At 32.6% G+C, this 18,082-nt stretch overlaps 1 protein-coding gene across 6 annotated transcripts in view; it reads left to right on the top strand.

Moving 5' to 3' along the window:
- Nucleotides 1–16,860, top strand: part of SLF1 (SMC5-SMC6 complex localization factor 1) — a 61,545-nt gene extending 44,685 nt beyond the window's left edge. For 2 of the 6 annotated variants that reach the window (XM_006212940.4, XM_072958372.1), the window contains 6 exons: nucleotides 2,249–2,394; nucleotides 3,345–3,508; nucleotides 4,278–4,411; nucleotides 6,321–6,413; nucleotides 6,820–7,002; nucleotides 9,632–10,577. In XM_006212940.4, the coding sequence (XP_006213002.1) occupies nucleotides 2,249–2,394; nucleotides 3,345–3,508; nucleotides 4,278–4,411; nucleotides 6,321–6,413; nucleotides 6,820–7,002; nucleotides 9,632–10,110 (1,199 nt within the window). In that variant the 3' untranslated portion in view covers nucleotides 10,111–10,577. Of the gene's footprint in view, nucleotides 1–2,248; nucleotides 2,395–3,344; nucleotides 3,509–4,277; nucleotides 4,412–6,320; nucleotides 6,414–6,819; nucleotides 7,003–9,631; nucleotides 10,578–10,688; nucleotides 10,735–14,891; nucleotides 14,919–16,126; nucleotides 16,432–16,801 lie in introns of those variants that run through there. The other 4 variants (XM_072958374.1, XM_072958373.1, XM_072958376.1 and 1 more) reach the window with 4 other exon arrangements.
- The last annotated feature ends 1,222 nt before the right edge of the window (nucleotides 16,861–18,082 follow it).

Below are 18,082 nucleotides of genomic sequence, written 5' to 3'. Positions count from 1 at the left end.
TTCTGTGTTGGGTCAGCTAATTCTTTTTTTTTTTTTTCCCTAGCCTTGCCCTCTGGGCTTTTTGTTTGTTTGGGTTTTTTGTTGTTGTTGTTGTTTTAAGTATAGTCAGTTTACAATGTTATGTCAGTTTCTGGTGTACAGCACAATGCTTCAGTTATATAAGAACACACTTACTCATTTTTGTATTTTTTTCACCATAAGTTACTACAAGATATTGAATATAGTTCTCTGTGCTATATAATAAAAACTTGTTTATCTACTTTATATATATTAATATCTGCAAATCTCAAACTCCCAATTTATTCCTTCCCACCCCCTCCCCCGCCTGGTAACTATAAATTTGTTTTCTGTGTCTGTGAGCCTGTTTCTGTTTTGTAAATAAGTTTGTCTTTTTTTTTTTTGATTCCACATATAAGTGATATCATATAGTATTTTTCTTTCTCTTCCTGGCTTACTTCATTTAGAATGACAATCTCCAGGGCCATCCATATTGCTGCAAATGGCATTTTATTATTTTTTATGGCTGAGTAGTATTCCATTGTATAAATATACCACAGTTTCTTTATCCAGTTATCTGTTGATGGACGTTCAGGTTGTTTCCATGTCTTGGCTATTGTAAATAGTGCTGCTGTGAGCATTGGGGTGCATGTATCTTTTTGAATTAATGTTCCCTCTGGATATATGCCTAGGAGGGGGATTACTGGATCATATGGTAAGTCTATTTTTAGTCTTTTGAGGAATCTCCATACTGTTTTCCATAATGGCTGCACCAAACTACATTCCTACCAATGTGTAGGAGAGTTCTCTTTTTCTCCACAGCCTCTCCAGCGTTTATCGTTTGTGGACTGGGCCAGCTCATTCTTCATTGTGGGTCACTATCCTGTGAACTGTAAATTGTAGGACAGTTGGTTGTGTCTCTGGCCTTTTTGTCTACTGGTTGCCAGTTTACTTCGCTTCCCAGTTGTGACAACCAAAAATTGCCAAATGTTCCCTGCAGCAAAATCCCTCCTTAAACCATTGTTATTTCCTACACCCCACCTCAACCCCAACCCTCCTTTCCTCATTGAAGATCAGTCCAGGACTGCAAGGACACCAGAGCCTCCAGCCTTTTGGGAAGGCATCTGAGCAGGACAAGATTTCACTAAGTGAAGTCTCCTCAGCCTAAGGGAACTCAGCTCCTGAGTAGGGAGGTCAAGTTTCAGACTTTTCTATACTATTAAGTTTATTATTCTGTCCAATTTTTAAAATGAATTTTAACCTATTATGTTACTTTACTAATTTTATTGATTTTTCCTAATTCTTTATTCTTCCAGTATTTGTAGTTAATTTTAATTCTGCCTTATTGTATAATATCACAACTTTTTTGAGCCTGTTTTGCTTAATTTTAGCTCTTTTAGTATCCTATCAATTAATCTTATTTATTCTTTATCATTCCGCTGTATTATACATTCTGATACTTAAACCAAGAGTATTGATAGAGAATATATAACATTAAATAGATTGCAAGGGAAGTAGTCACTCCAGCCCTTTCAGTTTCAATTCACATGTATATTTATGTGTTTGCATGTTACTGGAGAACTCAGGGATTTTAGAATGAAGAGATTTGAGACTCTTTGGTGTTTTTGTTGTTTGTTTAGTCGTTTAAAATTATACCCCTCTCCCTCACTTGCTGTAGCACAGTGGGTGCAAACTTCTAAGTAAATTCTTATGCTTTCTCTTGTCTTACATTATCTTATTTATCTCTGTTCCTTCTCTGCAGTGACAGGATTCATGGATATTATCAGGGAAAAATGTTTTCCTATCAGCTCAAGACTAATCAGTGCGAATTAAATACATGTGTGTCCATCTAAAAACCAAGTACCAGTTTTTGAAAGGCACAATCCTATTGTGGGAAGAAATTTTTAACATTAATTGGAAAGTGTAGTGATAAAAACCCATGTCTATCTATTCATAAGTCTTATATCCATTTATGTGTGTGTGTATATACATATAAATTCAGGACTTTTATTTAAAATAATAAAAAGTAATGATTATTTCAAATGTGAGACCATGTGCTATAAAAAACATTCTCTTGACAAGCGAGAAATAGAAGTATTATTTATTTTTTGTGGTTTAAAGTTATGTGGGTGAATCTTACTCGTGTAGGAGTCATTATTTGAATGAATAAAATCGACGGAGGAAATAGTCTATAGAAAGAAATTTTATAGGGTGTAGCAATAACTATATTTACTTCTCTTGTTTTCTGCAGACTTTTCTTCACAGGAATTAGAGATTTTTATTTGTTCCTTTTCCTCTTCCTGGCTTCAAATGTTTGTTGCAGAGGCAGTCTTTAAAAAGTTGTGTTTACAGAGTTCCATCAGTATTTCTTCGGAGCCACTCTCTCTTCAGAAAATGGTAAGCACCACTCTATTCCAGTTAGTTTCCAAGAAGTTTATTAAATCATTCAACTTTTAAATATTCTTAGTTATTCTAATAATTGAACAGAGCGTATTAATCATAAATCTTTCAAATATATATAAAAGCAGGTAGTTTTCTACCTCAAAATGGAATAGTGAATAGAAATTTTACTCGAGAATAATTGAATTGATAACAGAAAAGTTATACAAGTCTTTGTATCACTTGCCGTAGTACATAAGATTATTACTTTAGAAAGACAGAAATCCAAAAAATTTTTATAGTATTTAGTGGCATTTAAAAAGCAAAATTTGCAAATGATGCCAGAGGTTATTCCATTTATCCTGTATATACAGACATAGGAACTTGATCCAAGATTTTCCAGTTTTATCTCAGCTATCTTTAGCTATTACTGATACCTAATATCTCCAATAATTTCTTCAACAAATGAGAAATATGCTTGTTAATAATTGATCAGATTGAGCAAATACTATTTGCAACAATCCTTGTCTTCAATGAACTTTTGCACTCCATATTCTATTTGTTCCAGGCTTATTTTTCTATTGAAGGCAGGGATTACCAAAATGGAAACAACAAAATGCCAGTTGTACATAAACCACAAATATTAAAAATATGCCAATTAATTATAACAAATTGGGCATAAGACTCATCAAAAGAACTTTCCTAAATGAGCATCAAATTTGAATTTGAAAAAATAATTATTTTCAAGAAGGTATTTTTCTTATGTATGTCATATTGACTAAATGACATGGAACTAGCAGCTTTCTTAATATTTTATTATATTCAAATGAGATAGGGTGGAAACCATAGTGATGAAACAGACAAACCAAAAAAACTAAATTTAATGGTGAAATAAATCAAGTGATTTCTTTTTACTGCTTTCTAGTTCTTTGTAGTTGAGAAAGCAATATAATATTATTTTGCAACAGGTATATTCCTATTTGCCAGCTTTGGGGAAAACTGGTGTGCATGGGACTGGAAAGATGCAGATACCAAAGAAAACAGGACAGCGGCCTTGCTTTGAATCTCAGAGGGCCTTAATCATGCTGAATGGTGCTAAACAGAAACAAGTTGAGGGGCCGCCAGAGTTACCGTAAGTGATGCTTAGATACCAGCTATGCTTGGTTTTCAAGTACGGCTCTTTGTCTTATACATTTCTTGAACTGTATGATTATCTTTGATGTTGTCTGAATTATACTGCTTAGCAGAAAACTCAGTTTTAGACCTATAAATACACATAAACAACATTTTCACTTTCTTTAATTCAAGGTACATGCTTTCTTTCTATTAAGATAATATCTTTTCCAAAAGAGATAAAACTTCATCAAATTATTATTCTACACAATTTTTGCCCTGTGATTTAAATTACTACTTGTATATAATAAAAATGGGGCTTCAGAGTGCATGGTCATGTGAGAGTCTGAATTGTTCTAATAGCTTCCACCAAATGAGAAACCTCCTCTAACAGTATGCTGTAGAAAATTCAGAAAACCTGAATATCTTTAGGAAGAATAGAATAGGATTATAATACGAAAATAAGAATGGGGAGTAGGGGCCTTCATTTTGCTTTAGTCTCTCTGCTAACTATGGTTTACTTGGGCACTTCTTCACCTGACATTCAGTCAGTATTCATAAACTTTTCAGTGGGTAGTTGGGGGTACAAGGTTAATAAAATGAAAATTAATGCATTAAAATTTGTTTCTGTACAGTTGAAATAAGTATAAAAATGGAAAGCAGTGAAGATTTAAATGAAGGAAGGGGTTTAAATTAAAAGAAGGCTAGATTTTTTAAAATACCATCTAATGTGTGCTGCCATGCCTTGGTGAACAACAAGCTTTCATTATGTCTTACTTTCTTTTCAGAGAGCTGAATCTTGCTAAGTGTTCCTCATCATTAAAGAGACTGAAAAAGAAGTCAGAAGGAGAATTGTCATGTTCCAAGGAGAATTGCCCCTCTTTAGTTACAAAGATAAATTTTCACAAGACTAATTTAAAAGGTATTCCAGATATCTAATTAATGTTAGGACTTTTTGTGGGTGTAGTCAGTATTTATAGGGTTTACACCTTGACTCTGATAAATACTTAAATATTGGTCTAGGTCCAGGAAGTACCTTCCTGGAGAGCATATCATTTTTTCGAACTGCCATTTATACAAAAAAAGCGATTGTTTAATCCCCAGTGTAACAAAGTATTCCTCCCTATTCCTCCCTTCTTTTCTCCCTCTGCCTCTTCAGATATTCAACACTGTGTAGCTCATGTTGAGCTCATTCCAGGCTTGCCTGCCTTACTTTTCTATTCCACCTCAACCTATGCTGCTTAGGATCAGTGTCTTGTGATTTGAAAGTATAATTCTGTCTTCATCTCTTTCAGTCCTAGACGTTTTGTGAACAAAGAATAAGAAGTAGGCTATGTTACATAGCTGTGTTAAGCATATGGACTCTTTTCTTCCAGGCATTGAGCCCAGACTATGAAATGTGTTTGGCTTTTGGTTCTAACTATGCTGGAACCTAAGTACCTAAAGGGATGGAGTAACAAGAATAGCGTTGTAATAATTCACTCCAGAACTTCTTTTACTTAAGTTACCCCTTATCTCATAATTTTGAGTTACCTTTCAAGAGTCTGTATCTGGCCAAAGTAAATTGCTAAGTCTTTTGTTTATGAGCTGTATTGTGTTTTTAATACAAATGTTATCATTATGACACCAAGCTTTCATAATCTTTCAACATGATATAAGTTTATACTGTCATGCTACAAATTCAACCTAACTGCCCATTTGGCTCAAAATATGAAAAATGTATTAAATGAGAACTCAGATATTAACTTCACAGAACAGTGTCCTTTTTCTTTGTTTGTTGTGTCAGAATGTAAAATGAATATGAATGACTTTAGGCTGAACAGCAGAAGGAACTGGGAGGGAGGAAGAAAATAGAGAAATAGTGGAGAAAAACTTCAAAAGCTTTTCAATGCTTGTAAAAGAAATGTTTTGGTACAAGTTACAGAGATAATATATAAAACCGAACACTGGAAAAATGTGCTACTTAGTATTTTATAGCAAGAAAGAGTTTGATTCAGTATTTCATTTGTTTTTGAAGCAGTTCCTTATGTTTTTTTTAATTCCCTTTACATCAAATTATCACTTATATCTTATTAATCTTGGTTACAACAAAGATGGATATAGACAATTTTAGGCAGCAGGCACTAATTACATCCCTCCTGGAAAAGACTTTGCCATTCTATTTGTCATTCTTGTTCAGCTTTAAATGGTACTAAGGATTTTTTTCCTCTGTGTGTGTGTGCGTGTGTGTGTGTGTGTTTATATTAAGATTCCCCCATTTCTCCTTCTCTCTGCTGCTGTAGCCAAGCCAGACAGCCTATTGAGAAGCAGCAAACCATCTGTTAATGGATTTGAAGTTCTGAATTACACTTGAGTATGTAGAGGCACTCGTGCTTAGCCAGAAACATTCATTTGAATTAAGCTATAAATGCTGTATAAAAAAGAGCCATACATTTAACGTAGGTTCATGAATAAATTTAAGAGAGGGCAATTGCACTCTAAACTTTTATTGCTGCAAAACCCAGTATTTTTGGTGTTCTCTGATCATTTGGTGGTTTTATAGCAGGATTGAGGCTTTAAACCTTGAACTAGGAATAGACAAAGCCTGTGTTAAACCTTTTGCAGTAGAATTTCATTGCTGAATTGCTGATAGAACAGAGAAGCCCTATGGATTGGTAGGGTTCCCTCCCCCCTCTTTTTTTTAATGTGAGAGATGTTTAAACCAGTCAAAAGGAAAACTCAATAAATAATTTCCTGGCATGGGGCCAGATCTCCTAGTTCATGCCCTTTGATTATTTTCTTTAGTTGATATCTTGTCTTCTCTGGAATAATCTATTAATTTTTTATGGCAGGAGAAACAGCCCTCCATAGAGCTTGCATAAATAACCAAGTGGAGAAATTGATTCTTCTTCTCTCTATGCCAGGAATAGACATCAATGTTAAAGGTAAGTTCTAAATCTTTGTGGTCTAATTCAATGTCTTAATATTGTGATATTAAACAGTTTAATGTCAACATTAAGAAAAATCATTTAAGTATATTTACCTAACATATCTTTAAAATATTGCTAGTAGTAAAACCAATAAATTTATCATATATTAATGTATGATACCATTTTTTGGTGTCTATATTTTGATCAGATCCCAACGTCAGTATTTTAACATTGTTTCTAATGTATTTTATTTTTCTTCCAATTAGGAATATGATTAAACCCTAGGTATTTTTATCAAAGCATTCTGTTTGTACTTCAGGCACTTAGAAAGTCACATTGATAAGGGAAGTAGAATATCAATACTTCACTACCAAAACTCTTACTTTTGCTGTTTTAAAATTTGCCTTGATTTCTAATTTAGACAATGCTGGCTGGACGCCTTTGCATGAAGCCTGTAACTATGGCAACACAGTGTGTGTCCAGGAAATTTTGCAGCGTTGTCCAGAGGTAGATCTGCTCACTCAAGTGGACGGGGTGACTCCTTTGCATGATGCACTGTCAAACGGACATGTAGAAATTGGCAAGCTGCTACTCCAGCATGGGGGTGAGTGCATTTATGCTAAATGGGTTATGATAAATTATCCAATTTTTTGATGAATTCCTCAGAGGTAGATAGCATTTTATATTTTAAGATCTATAAGGCAAGATGCCTTTATTACATGTTAATGAAAAAGTAAAGATAAAAAGTCTCCTAGAATGTAAGTGCCTTTTATTTTGTGAGGATAAAAGCCTTTTCATAATATGTATTTATTTATTATGTTATTAAACCTATTTATATTTGTTATGAGTGTGCATTTTGAATTAGGTGTGTTGTTTTTAATATTAATCCTTTTACTTAAAGTGTGTAATGTCTGTGAACCAGCCGTTTTTGAAAGCTAATTAATACATGGATGTAAATGTTCAATTGTGATTACTTGGATTTTTCATTCTTATTTTATTTCTTGTATATAACTGCTAACTCAGTCTTTTTTTTTTTTAATGAGTCATTTCTTTACAGAATACCAAAAAAGCTATCCTAGAATATCTTTTCTTCATTCACATTTTGTAGTCAGTTAAGTAGGAGGATTTCCAAATGGTGATAACTATTATGCAGGGGTTTTGTGAATTAAGTAACTTGAACTTAATAATCATTTACTGCTTTTTCTGCTGATTTCTCTTCTGAACTCTTCTTTTAGAACTCCTCAACACCCCAACTCAGTGATATTCTTCTTATATCTGAACTGAATAATAGAAATTTTACATCAAAATGTTCAAAACTGATTTGTGTTTTAAAAGGAAAAACAAAGGAAAATTGATGACTAGCTTATAATGCAGAAATAAAGATTTGTATAAATTTTTCTGTTCTTTTATTTATACTAATTTTAACTTGAAATTTAAAATTATTTTATCCCATAATTAAAACTGATTCTGCATGAAAATAAACAGCATATTTTCTTTAGCTGTCTTTTTAATGTATATCGATATCTACCTATCATCCATCTATCTAAGGAAGACTATAACATGGTAGTTTAACATGTTTGGTTATTTATAGTCTTCTCCTGCCCCCTAAAGGCCTTAGTGTGTCTGTTTTACTGACACCATTTCATAATCAATATATTTTTCAGTTCTTACATTTTTTTTAGTATTATATGTCTACTAAACCATATTGTTCTATGTCCTAAGTGTTTATTTTTCTACTTAACTATGTATCTGACATTCCAAACCAGGTTTTTGGCCTTGCTTCAAGTGGTCTAAGTGATGTAAAAGCCATTATTGTATTAAGTCCTACTCTTCAGAAGAGGAAGGCATTATACTAAGCAGTGTGAATTTTTTTCTAGGACCCTTGGTGAAGAATAGTAAATGGATGAGTTCTTTGCCCTAAGAGAGGAAATCTACTTATACTTGAATTTATCAAGGTCCTTTGGCAAATATTCAGACTGATCTTTGCCTTAGTTATAATCTGGGTTTGGACTTACCAAATGGTTTGAGAACGTCTTTGTAGAAGCTATATTATCTCTTCATTGTGACTCGCTCAGTCTTAAAGAGCAATAATTTAAATAGTTTATTGATATTTCTAAAACCTCTGTTTAGTTTTGGTATCTTATGTTCATAATTTTGTTGTATTTTCTTTTTTAAACGGGAGTAACTTGAAACATTTTTTGGGAATATCAACATAATGAAAATAAACCTAATTTTGATTTAGAATTCTTTTTCCGTAAGTTATACATTGATCTTTTCTATTAAAAAACATTTTATATGTAGGTCACCTTACCTATGTCTGATCAGATTCATCATTTAGAGTTTTAGCAGTTATAATCTATACTCTTTCTCTCTGATAATATGATATGTGTTGTGTGATAGAATCTTCTGATTATGTCTGCTAGTACTAAAACCTTCATATCTCTTATAACATATTTATGCCCAAGTGCACAAATAATGAGAGGCAGAGGTACAGAGTACTCTTGTACTTTGCTATGTGACCAAATACTGAGCCATCGTTTTGCCCCTCCCATATTATCCTTTACTACCCAGGGCATAAACTCTGTCTTCAGTACTTTCTAAGTAGATGGTTAGATGGGTTTAGCTAGTATAGGTGGATGAAATCTGAGTTTGACCCAGAGCAATTAACATTTACTTTTTTGTGAATCAGTTACCTGTACTAAAAATCAAACACAAGCAAGCCAATGAAAGACATGTTCCGTGTCTGGGCAAGGTTTTGCAGTCTGTACTGCCACCATCACCTATTAGCAATGGAAGGAGCAGTACTTTTTCCTTTTGGTGATATTTATGAGATAGCTTTAAGACTCTTTTATAGAACTTAGGATAATTTATTTTGTTCACTTCTTCCAGGAATATTGATATTCCTATTTCAAGATGACAGTTTGTAAAGTTTTATCAAATTTTTTTTCATTTATAACCATATATTATTTATTGAACTAAAGCATGAACTTTAAGCAGACTTTTTTTTTTTTAAGCAAACTTCATGTGGCAATTGACTAGAATTTTTTTTTTTACTGTACTTTGTTAGGGAGTCAGTATATATAGCCAGTTAACTTTGTCAATATGAATTAGTATAAAATATGACTGTAAGCTGAGCATGGGATGCTTTGGGAAAAAGAGAGAGAGAGAATGGCTGTTAAAACTGCCAAAATAAAAATGTTTTACTCTTAACATTTTGCATTTCTTTTTCACAGGCCCAGTGCTTTTACAGCAGAGGAACTCTAAGGGGGAATTGCCCTTAGATTATGTGGTATCATCTCAAGTCAAGGAGGAACTATTTGCTATTGCAAAAATAGAAGATACAGTGGAGAACTTTCATGCACAAGCAGAGAAGCATTTTTACCACCAGCAACTTGAATTTGGCGCATTTTTACTTAGTAGGATGTTGCTAAATTTTTGTTCAATTTTTGACTTATCTTCAGAGTTCTTAGCTTTCAAAGGAATAACTCATCTAAATGAGCTGCTTATGGCTTGTCAGAATTATAAGGAAACCACTAGTGCTCACACTGACTGGTTATTGGATCTTTATGTTAGAAATATAAAGACATTGCAGAAGCTCCCAAATATTCTTAAGGAACTGCCTGAGAACTTAAAAGCCTGTCCTGGAGTACACACTGAGGCCTTATTGGTGACATTGGAAATGATGTGTCGGTCGGTCACAGAGTTTTCATGATGATGCCAAAAAATATGGGTCAACTTTCTAAACCTGCTTAGCTTGCTTTGTCATTTATTATTGACTTCATAGCTTATTAACAGATGTTAATTTTATTTATTGACAGAATTTGCAGCCTTGCTAAATTTTAAAAAGCACTTAAAGAACTAATGCAAAACGATAGTATAGGCTGTGTCTTTCTAGTATGTAGAATGTTACTCAAAAGTAAAAAGTCGTTCTGTTTGGTACACACTGCTTTTATTAATCTTTGCTATTTTTTGTTCTAAAAGTGTACTATTTATTTATATTATACATGTACATTTTTTTAATTTAAATATTTTTCAAATCAAAATGTAATGTCCTTTATTTTCGGTGTCCTGGGTCTTAAAATCATGACAAGAATATTTATGCAAATGTGCACCTATAAACATGTAGCTTCCTGTTTTTTCTCTGTAGGCTGTTGGAATAAAATACTCACTTTAGTTTTATGTGTTTCTAAAATAAACATTTCAGAATTTACAGTAATACATTCTTTTGGTTTTTAAATGTAAATGTGCAAAGTTTGATAATTTGATCCCTTGATCTGTTTTATTTTATAGCAGTTCCTGTACAAAGCGTATTTCTACTCCATGTAACCACTATTCTGTAAGTAAAAACATTCTGCTTCATAATATTTTTATTAAATATTAAGACTATAAATGGCAACAAAGTAATGCACTTGAGATTATCTAAAATCTTACCATATGGAGTAGGAATGTTTCAATTTGCTGTTTTTCCTAATAGCAATTTATAGTAAAAGTGAAAGAAGGAGTGTGGATAATAACTACTTTTGAAATTGGAGTTGCTTCACTAGTGGGATTAAGTTACATTGTGATACAGCTGGAAAAGAAATATTAGAACAGCTTTATGTAACTAAAGTGAGGCTCAGCAATTAATCTGCTAAAGAAGCACACTTTAGTTTTATTTTGGAAATAGATCTTCCAGCAGGATACAAATGTGGATGTCTTATTACTGGGTTTATAATATAAACTGAAAACTGCTACGTTAGTATATCAGCTCTGAATAAGTTTTTTCTTTTATTTTTAAATCAGTAATTTTTAACATATACTGTAAGAAATATTAGTTGTTTCCAGTTAGCTTTCAAATGTGACATCAAGAAACTTTTAATATTTACTTGATTTGCCAAAATATCAGAGAAGACATGACGTTCCTTAGCAGAGACTAAGGAACATTATAATGCTCATAGAGAGTAAAGTGATTCCCCAGATTATGAGTAAGAACATTTTTATTGCAAAAAAGTAGCCACTTTACTTCAGTTGTGAAAGCATGTGGAATAACATTTGAGTGGTAAACTAACGTAAACTTAGAAACATAGACTTTGACTCGAGACAGTTTCAAATCCTTGTCTAGTTTCTTAGTAACTACATTACAAGACAAGTTCCTTTCTGAGCTTTGGTTTTCTTATCTGTCATATGGAAATAACACCAGGTATCTTAGTTGTGATAGAATTAAGTTATTAACGTATCACCTTATATGGCACATAATAAATGTTACTTACTTTTTCATTCTTAACTCCTCTTTTTTTAGTTATAACAAATCATTTAGAAAGTAATTGCTTAAGTTGCTAATAATTGTAAGTTAATGAAATAATCATCATCATGAATTAGGGTTTTGTGCTGCTAAGAAAAAGTCGTTTTCTAAATGAAATGTTCACAAGAAATATTCATTTAGTTGCAATTAGTATTAATATTTCATAACTGTTCTGTCTGCCAACTTCTACATGCCATGCTGACATGAAATATTAAACATTCAAATGCCATTAAGATCTCTACCTTAAGAAGGTATCATTGCAGTTTATACTCAAAAGTATAATCTGGCAAACAGGTCACTATATTCTGTGGCCTAGTTAATAATACCAATAAATATATATGAATTTAAACTTACATGAGAAACTTTATTTCCTCTATTACTTTATATGTATTATTTTAGAAAACATAATAATTGCCTCAAATTTATCTTATATATAGAGGTAGTAGAAATTTTAACAAATAAAGTTCATAGACTTTCTGAGCCCTGGCTTTTTAGTTGTAGACATCTCAAACTTGCAGCAGCTGAAGAGAAGGCTTAGTAATGCTATTCTTCATTGTTCTCTGCCAGATTTCATATCATAGTTCAAAGGAGTTTAAAAAAAAAAAGCATATAAAAGCCCGAATTAAGATGTAAATAAAGCCTAGAAGGAGATTTCTGAGCTGTTAAGATTCGGCTTTCCCAATGCATAGTCCCCACTAATATTTGGAACATGAAAGATTGCAGAATGTTTACTGGCAGCTTTTTAGAAAGAGTCTCTGAAGTTTTCTAGTTTATTATTATTAGTTCTTAATTTCTCTATGCATAATAAAGTGGTTCAAATATATACATCTTCTGTCATTTCATTAACTCCAAGATGACCAGAAAAAATTGTCCTAATAGAAATCAAATGCTGAATTAATCAGTGTTTTGAACTCATCATTTCTTGAACGTCTGTGAGCCAGGTAGTGTGCTTGACAGGGACTGACTACAATAAAAGAGGAAAAGCTTAGTCTAAGCGGGTAAACTAGGCTTGAATGCTCTTAGTTTATTGTCTTCTGTATAGGTTGAGAAAAATTTCAGTTGGGTGTTTTTAAAATTTAAATAACTGGTGTTCTGTTTTAGTTTTTAAATGTAAATATTACAAGGGTCTGATAGTTTAATCCTTTGATCAGTATGATTTTAGCTATTCTATTTTAGAGTGAATAGAATGTGGTGCGTGCTTTTACAATCTTAACGAACCCCGGTACTCATTCCTAGATAAACAAATGCACTAATGCTAGGATATTTTATATATATACCAGGAAATGTTTGCCATTTTCGTCTATTCTGTTATAGAAAGTTAAATAAATAACCTTCCCGTGATAAAATTATTAGTGGAATGTGCAATGTACATGCCTTTATACACCTTTCCCGTTAAGTGATGAACTTGTTGAGAGCCTGTCACTGTTGCTCCTTAATCAGTAGGAAGGGGTCACCTTTGAGTGACATGAGCCACTCTTTCCCTCAGGCATTCATCGCGTAGCTTCTACGCCAATCACACCTCTGGCTGACGTGGAGCTTGCAAAATTCAGAATGATAATTGTTCTTATAACAAATGTGGGTTGAGTTAGAAAGGTCAGTGATGGCATTATTGGAATTACGCTTTGCCTGGTCGTGTCAAAACTGAAGACATGGAATAGTTAACTATTTCCTGTAAATCAAATTATCAAAACCATTCACCTTGTATGCGAAAGTGAATTGTGGTGGGATGACATACTTTGGTGATTATTTGCACTGATATGGAATTAGAGATATTAGATTATATATTAATTAGAAGAGGTTGTAGAGTTGTTTTATTAGGTTGTAAGCATATATCTTTTAAGGTACTGAAAATCCCTAAAAAAGACTGTTTCAGAGGAAACATAGTTTTGTCATTGATTGTTAGACATGTTAAAAAAGTTTTCCCTCTTAAGTAAATGCTAATTTTTGAGAACATCCAAAACATATTTAATTCCTGTTTCCCAGTTTTTGAAAGTATCAAGCAATTTTGTTTAAGACACATAAATTTACGTGAAGGCTAGAGGGGGAAAAACATTCTATTAAATCATTTTAAAGAGGTTTGTTAATAACATTAATCAATGACAAATCCACATGATTAGCTTTTTATCACAGAGAAATTTGTTAGTAGTTTTGTGTTAAACACAATTATATTTTCTATATTTTTGTATATTCATTACTATAGGGATTTTTGGTATAGGCATGTAGTTTTAATATACTTAAACTATATATTTTTTAAATCTTGAAGTAGAATTCTTAGCACTATACAAAAGTGGTTGTTTTTTTGTTATGTTTGTACTGTTGGACACATTTTTTTTTCTTTTTTAGAACAAAAATATAGCAAACTTTTCTGGGTTTTTATACTGCTTTAAGATCCGACAGTATTAAATCAATAAAGTAACCAGGGATCAGTTATAAAAACAGTATTCCTAACAAAATAAGTATGTAATATTATTTTTATATATTTAGTTTGTAATATGTAATATTGCCCTTAACATAGACTAAAAAAATAAAGTTCTTTATTCAAGTACCTATAAATAGCTGTCTCCAGTTAGAGATGGAACATTTTTTTCCAAATTTTTTGTCTTTTTATCCTGATTTCCAAGTCTTTTCAGACAGTTGAACCCAGATTTGGTAACTCTTACCTCCTTACTTTCAAAAGTATCTAAATTGGATCAAATGAACATTAATGCATAATGGGTGTTAAACATTAATAGAGAATGACTAGCTACATTGGAATGTATGATTTAGTTCTACCAAAAAAATGGAAGTTATTTTTTTTTTTTGGAAGTTATTTTTAAATGTGCTTATTAGCACTTCCGGAAGGTAAATTACACTGAGCTGAAAGTCTGGAATCCAGCTTTGAATTTACACGTATTATACTATCATTTATCTTAATAGCAGGTGAATTAAAGTTTCCAATGATTTTCCATACTTCTGTCTCAAATGAAATAGTCATGTTGAAAAAAACATTGATCTTAAAGTGGTGACAGATAAAAAGAATTTAGTTTGTCAGTACTTCTCAACTTAAAGGTTAGGTCAGCCATGGTTTATGTCATGACACTGATAAATTTTCTAATGACCAGAACAGTTTGATTTATAATAGTTTTTTGGTTTTGTTTTAAGAAATATGTATCTTGGGTATCTAACTTCATCCTAAACACCCATTTTTCTACTTTGCATTGTATCTCTTTTAGACAACACAGAGACAAAATTACAGAGCAGTAAGTAAAATTTGGTGAGATTAAAATATGCATTTTAAAGAACCTTCTGTGAAAACTTAAAAGCAGAGTTGTAAAGATGAAAACTGGACAAAGGGATGAGGGAAAAAATGGTTAGGAATCATTCTGGTTTTAAAGAGGGTAAAGATTTCTAGATGCTGGTTAGTCAACTGAGAAGTTAGTGAAGGTGTAAAATCAGACAAAGGGCACATAGATCTTATCTCAGGAATAAACTCTTTGAAAATTTTGAATAATGTTCAGTAAACCAAGGATCAAGATAAGTGTTTTGTGGAAGATTCTTTTAGTTGAAACTGAAGCAAAAATAAAGCAGAAAATACCAACTTTAATGGTATCATCAGAAATAGGCTATTTTGACTATTAATATTCTGTCTTTTCCTAAAATCTAGACAGACAAATCTAGGTTTCTCGTTTTTTATTCCATGATTTCAGTTCTTTTATTCTTCTTTTCAGGCTACTTTTAAGTTCATATTTAGTCATGTTATTGGAGGAAATAAACTTTAGGGGTTAAAAGCCATTTATAAGAATTGGTTTAACTGGTTCCCTCAATGCCTTTTTTTCTTGACTATTTTTACTCCTTTTTAAAAATTATATACCACTTAAGAGTTATTTTCTCTGAATAAACTTACAGAAGGGAAAAGACTGTAAACAAATACATTGTTAATAGTGGTTGTATCTGTGATAGAGACATGAAAAAGAAATATTCAAAATCTGTTTCTCTGTAATATGACTTACATTTTATAATACCAGTAGCCAATTTATTTTTAAAAGTACTGCTCCTAACATAAATAAGAATCAGTCTTAAGTTTTTTAAAGTTGTCTTATTTAATCTGGCATATGTTGGATTTTTTAAATATAAAGTACATTTTTAAAACATCCCATTTTTCTTCAGGGTAGGATGTAATTAAGCAATAATATTATCTAATGCAGATCTCAAATAATACACTTGCACTATATGCCCTTCCTTTGAATCCAGCTTCTATTTTACTGTCTTCTGGTTTAAGCCCCTTCAGGGCAGTGTCTTACCATGTTGGGTGAAGTCATGAGAACCGTCATTAGTAGGATACTTAAGTTGCTAAAGATTAAAACTTCATGTGTAATCATGATACCGTATCTTCACTATCAGCCTTTTCTGATTTTATAAGCATTCATGGAACCTGAAGAATTACTTGTTCTGATTTTTTTTTTTCCAGATGCAACACCAAAAAGCAGAGAGAAACTGGAGGATTAAATGATGGCTACATTTATCAAAAGCTGTACCTTAAATTCCTTTAAAGGGAGTTGACTACTGTGTGATTAAATTCAGAATTGTTTTCTTTTATCATCATAGATCTGGAAAAAATTCCCTTCTTAATAGGTATTACTGTTTACAATGTTAATTCAGATATAAGCAGTCAGTCGTCTATTTGAGAGAACTCCAAGTGCAAGTATCTTCCCACTGTTGTCCAGAGCATATCATTTTGCACCTCTTCTGTGAAGATAAGGAAAATGGCTTTCTGTAAGTTACTGTTTAAGTAGTACAACATTCAAAGTACAATATTTTAACAATTGTTTTATATAAATACATTGGATACCTATATCATAACTACAGTATGCTGGAGAGTATCACATCATTGTGTTTTGAGGGGTAGCTTTCTCACCTGCTTGTCAGAGTTGTCATGGTCATGGGCCTTCCAAGTACATGTGTGTTCCTTGTATTAGCATCATAGTGCTACAAGAATGGACAGTGTGTACCTGGCATCCCGCATTATAAGAGAGTTAGTATGTCTAATTCTTGGTTAAATTCTCAAATGTCAGATGTTTTCTGATATCCCCCCAGAAGTTTTTCCTCTATTATATCTGAAACTGTTTTTTTTTTAATCCTACAGGTTAATTTAAAAAATAATGTTCAGCCATTTCAAGCAAATAAAACAAAGCACAGCATTGATCTACTTTAAAACTACTTCTTCAAACATACATAGTATTTTATTTTTCTGGGTGGGTTCCCATGTGCTTCAGAGACTTTGCTATGGTTTGCTAGTCTCTGTGTTAATGGAATCTGAAGTTTGTAAGAGTTCCAGAACAAAGGTAAAGGCCAAGTATTCCATTGTTTAAGGTTGGAGAGTTTATTAGTTGACATACATTGATTTCCATGATTTCAGTATTACAAGTTATAACACAGATTTTGACTGGTAATTGTCATAGTCAGTACTGTATAAAGGAGGAATGTTTTGTGGGAATGATGCAGAGCTTAGAAGATTTCTGGTTTTCTGAATAGCTTTATTAAAAGAAGATCTCTGAACTTGGGGCAGATACTGGCATTTCCTCCCTTCTCCTCTCTTCTGTGATCTAGCTATCTTTGTAATTAAGCTTCTTTGTTGTCTGAGGTGTGTCTCCAGTAATCAAGAGACAATTAAGAGTGGTTGGGCCAGGTATGCACCTCTCTGTTTGCAGCATTTCCCCTAAACTTATCATTTGAACTCTGGCAAAATAAAATGCCTCAAGTTGACTCTCATCATTTTGAAGTTTGTCTTTGACCAGAACGTGGAACTAAGCCTGTCTTACCATCTTGCCTCACAAGTAGCAGCAGCAACCCGACTCAGCCAGGTGTCTTCAGATGCAGTTATCCTGAGAAAATAAGAGGTGGTTTGTAGGCTCACTGCTTGACTCTCAGGTTAGTCACTCCTTCTCTCTTTTGAAGGACCATTGAAGAACCTATAGCAGGAGAGAATTAAGTTGCATTTTATTTATGCTACAAACTGAAAAATACTTTGGCATAGCTACTTACCTATTTCTGTTTTCCTTAGTACAAATAGATTTTTCTGGTTAATCTAGTAACACTGTTGAGTAGAGCAGAAGAGCAGTGCCATTTTATTACCTTTTCTAAAATGGAGTCATACAATTTTTCAGTGACGTTTGGAGATACAACGTCAACAACCGTCGTATAAATGACAAACCTGTCTGCAAAAACACTGCATGCAGCACAGCACTTTTTGTTATTGTTAGTTCAGAATGTGAAGGAAGAGCCCAATAAATTGAAACTCATTTGAAGCCAATTACATATTTCATTGTTCTCCCCCTCCCCCCTTTTTTGGTTCTTAACCCCGATGCCCTTGGAAAAGCACAGGTAGAATCATTAAATTCCAGCAAACCTTTTAGTGTTGTTAGTT

The sequence above is a fragment of the Vicugna pacos genome, chromosome 3 (assembly GCF_048564905.1).
Source record: "Vicugna pacos chromosome 3, VicPac4, whole genome shotgun sequence".
In the NCBI taxonomy this organism is placed as follows: Eukaryota; Metazoa; Chordata; class Mammalia; order Artiodactyla; family Camelidae; genus Vicugna; species Vicugna pacos.
This window is presented reverse-complemented; position numbering and strand designations above follow the sequence as displayed.